Raw genomic sequence first — 2,997 nt, forward strand, 5'->3', positions numbered from 1 at the left:
TGCTGGTGGCCGCTTTGCTCTCAGTTAGGGGCACGAGGGGCCAGGTGCAGGACACTGTGATGTCACCATCCGGGGAGGGGCTGGGGCATCCTTTCTGAGCCTGCGCCTCACAGAGGAGGCTGGAGACCGGGCAGACCCCAGCCGTGCGACTTACCCGGCAGCCCGCGCTTGCTGGTGGCCGCTTTGCTCTCAGTTAGGGGCACGCGGGCCAGCGCGGCCAGCTCTGAGATGAAGGTCCGCTCTGCCTCCTAGGCGCAGAAGGGCGAGGTGAGTGGGGTCCCCGCCACCCTTCCCCACCCCTGCACCCCCGGAGCAAATCGACTGTGCGCGCAGGGCTGGTCCCATCTCCGGGCGTATCCAGAAAGGTCTGGGCAGACACAGGCAGGTGGTCACGCAGAAAGAGTCTCTACCTGACCTGGCTGCCGCTTAAGGATGGGGACACTGAGGGCCAGCTCCAGTGACCTGCTGGGAGCACAGAGCAGACTCTCAGCCGCCTGTCCAGCTCCAGGGCGGGGTCCTCCCTGCCAGACTCCACTGCCCCCACCCTGCGAGCTGTGGGGCTGTCTGCACCTCACGGCCCCACCCCCCTCCGAGAGTCACAGCAGTACCCTCCCTGCTGGTTGGTGGGTGACTCTAGGTGGGGCATATAAAGCTTCCAGGCCAGGGTCCCTTGTGAAACCCCAAACCAAACCCACTGCCAGGGAGTCCACACATAGTGACCCTGCCGGGCAGGGTAGAACTGCTCCTGGGGATGTCTGAGACTGCAGCATTTTACGGAGCAGAAAGCCTCATCCACCCCAACTGCTGACAGTGACCCACTATGCCACCAGGAGTCCCTCTGGTTATAACAGCCCCCCACCCCCAACCCCCATTAGGACAGGAGCCCTGGTGGCTTCATGGTTAGGAGTGGGGATCCTAACCGGCATGCAATAGCAGCGAGTTTAGATTTGAGTGATTATTACAGAGTCCCTGGGTGGGCACTTGGCTTGGAGGCCACCTGGAGATGTCTTGGCTTCTAAAAGGTCACACAAGGTCACCCAGCCTTGAGAACCTTACGGAGCATTCAAGGATAGCTGCGAAGACCCATGGATTAGAACTGAGAACCCAGGTACCTACAGATACCTGATCTTTGATAAAGGACTCAAACACATTAAATGGGGGCAGAGAGACCCTTTCAACGTAGGATGCTGGACACACCGGAGCTTCACACCTGTGAAAGAATGAACTGGGACCCCCTATCCCACACCGTGTGCAGAAACAAACTCAAGATGGGTCAAAGACCTAAATATCAATCACACAACCATAAAGACCATCAACCAAAATAATAGGGACAAGCTTAAGGGCTCTGATACAAAGCAGCATAAACACACTATTGGACCTAATGAAAACGATCCACACTATGTAAGACAAAATAAAGAACCAGGGACCTACTAAAAATACATTTCTGCACTTCAAAAGAGTCCACTGAGAACCCACAGACTGGGGTTAAAATTAAGTAATAATACATCAGGTAAAGGCTAATCTCCCAAATAGGGCACTACAACAACAACAAGAAAAATACCAATAATGCTATAAAACGTGGGCACAGAATATGAATAGGCAATTTAACAAAGAGGGCACCCAGACAGCCAACAACCGTATGAAGAAATGTTCACATTCGTGAACAATAGGAGAAATACAAATTAAGACAACAATGAGATACCACCTCCCACCGACACTTTTGGCAGAATTCAGTACAGCAGAATATAATAAATGCTGGGAAGGAGGTGGAGACACATTGGAGAGATGTGCTTTTCCATGTATGATGCCTATGGAAACCAGCATGGCACTGCCTTACACGAATGCAAACCCAAGTGCCTTCGGATCCAGTGATCTCTCCAGGGGATCCACACCCTCAAGAAATCAAGAACACACCACCATCAGACAGATGCACACCTATGTTTACCGCAGCAATTTCCGTAATAGCAAAACCAGGGAAACAACCAGAAACCCCAGTAGTAGAGGAACGGATCAACAAGCTCTGGTACATGCATACCATGGAATATGAAGCATCAGAAGAAAACACTGCCACTCAAGACATGGACAAAGCTGGAGCACGTGACACTTCCCAGACCCAGTCCATGTTACAAAGCCTTTAACGTCACCATCGTTGGAAGGAAAAACAAAGAGGAAGAAATGTGGTTTGTCCAGCAACAGACAAGACTTTGATGACCATGGGGCCGCCGGGGCCGGGGGCGGGAACAGAGAGAGAAGGACATCGCATTTAGTAAAGCAGACGTACAGTGGAAAAGAGGATGGCTGTCCACAGGACAGTGGACACGGTGGCTGCAGCTGTGGACTCAGACGTCAGAACGGTGTGAGGATGTCGCACGACTGGGTGTGTTTGGTTCTGATGCAGGGTCGCTGCTAGTCAGCACCGCTTGGGAGCTCCTGGCAACAGCAGCCTGCTTGGTGGCCGCCTCTGCTCACATCAGGAAAAGATGTTTCCGAGATGAAAGAGCCTTTCTGTGATGAGATCAGACCTGCCTGCCCTCCTCAGGGAACACCCCAAAGCCCGTTCTGGCTTCTGGCAAAGACCCCTGAGAGGGGCTGCCTTCTGAACGAAGGGTTTCCCACGGCTGAAGGAGGGTTTCCCACAGGTGATCTTTCAGGAGGAGGTTACCAATTCATTCTTCCAAGGCATCTGTGTGGTTTGCCCCTCGTTCACACCCACCAGGGGGCCTCCAGTTAGCACCACCACTGATGAAAGGACACGGACCTCCGCCCCGGCCACCAGCCGTATGATCCGGCCGGCCATGAGGAGTGTGCAGGGTCCAGGGGTCCAGGGTCTCTCCCTCCTACCTGGAGCTGGCTCTCCAGCTGGCCTGCCAGAAGGTCCAGGACTCGGGCCCTCTGCTTCCCAGTGTCCAGGCGCAGGTGCTGGTGCTGGGAGAACTGGGCCAGGAACCTCTTCTGCTGTGACAACATCCTGGGGGTGGGGGTGGCGGGGAGCTGGTG

General features: G+C 54.5%; 1 protein-coding gene across 1 annotated transcript in view; it reads right to left on the bottom strand.

Annotated features, from left to right (window-relative positions):
- Nucleotides 1-2,997, bottom strand: part of EVC (EvC ciliary complex subunit 1) — a 68,661-nt gene that overhangs the window by 3,474 nt on the left and 62,190 nt on the right. The window contains exons 18-19 of the mRNA XM_045289480.1: nucleotides 2,842-2,968; nucleotides 155-248 (exon numbers count right to left, since the gene is read on the bottom strand). Of these exons, the coding sequence (XP_045145415.1) occupies nucleotides 155-248; nucleotides 2,842-2,968 (221 nt within the window). The remainder of the gene's footprint in view (nucleotides 1-154; nucleotides 249-2,841; nucleotides 2,969-2,997) is intronic.

The sequence above is a fragment of the Echinops telfairi genome, unplaced genomic scaffold, assembly GCF_000313985.2.
Source record: "Echinops telfairi isolate 266 unplaced genomic scaffold, ASM31398v2 ScPeMD7_28;HRSCAF=97, whole genome shotgun sequence".
Taxonomy (NCBI): Eukaryota; Metazoa; Chordata; class Mammalia; order Afrosoricida; family Tenrecidae; genus Echinops; species Echinops telfairi.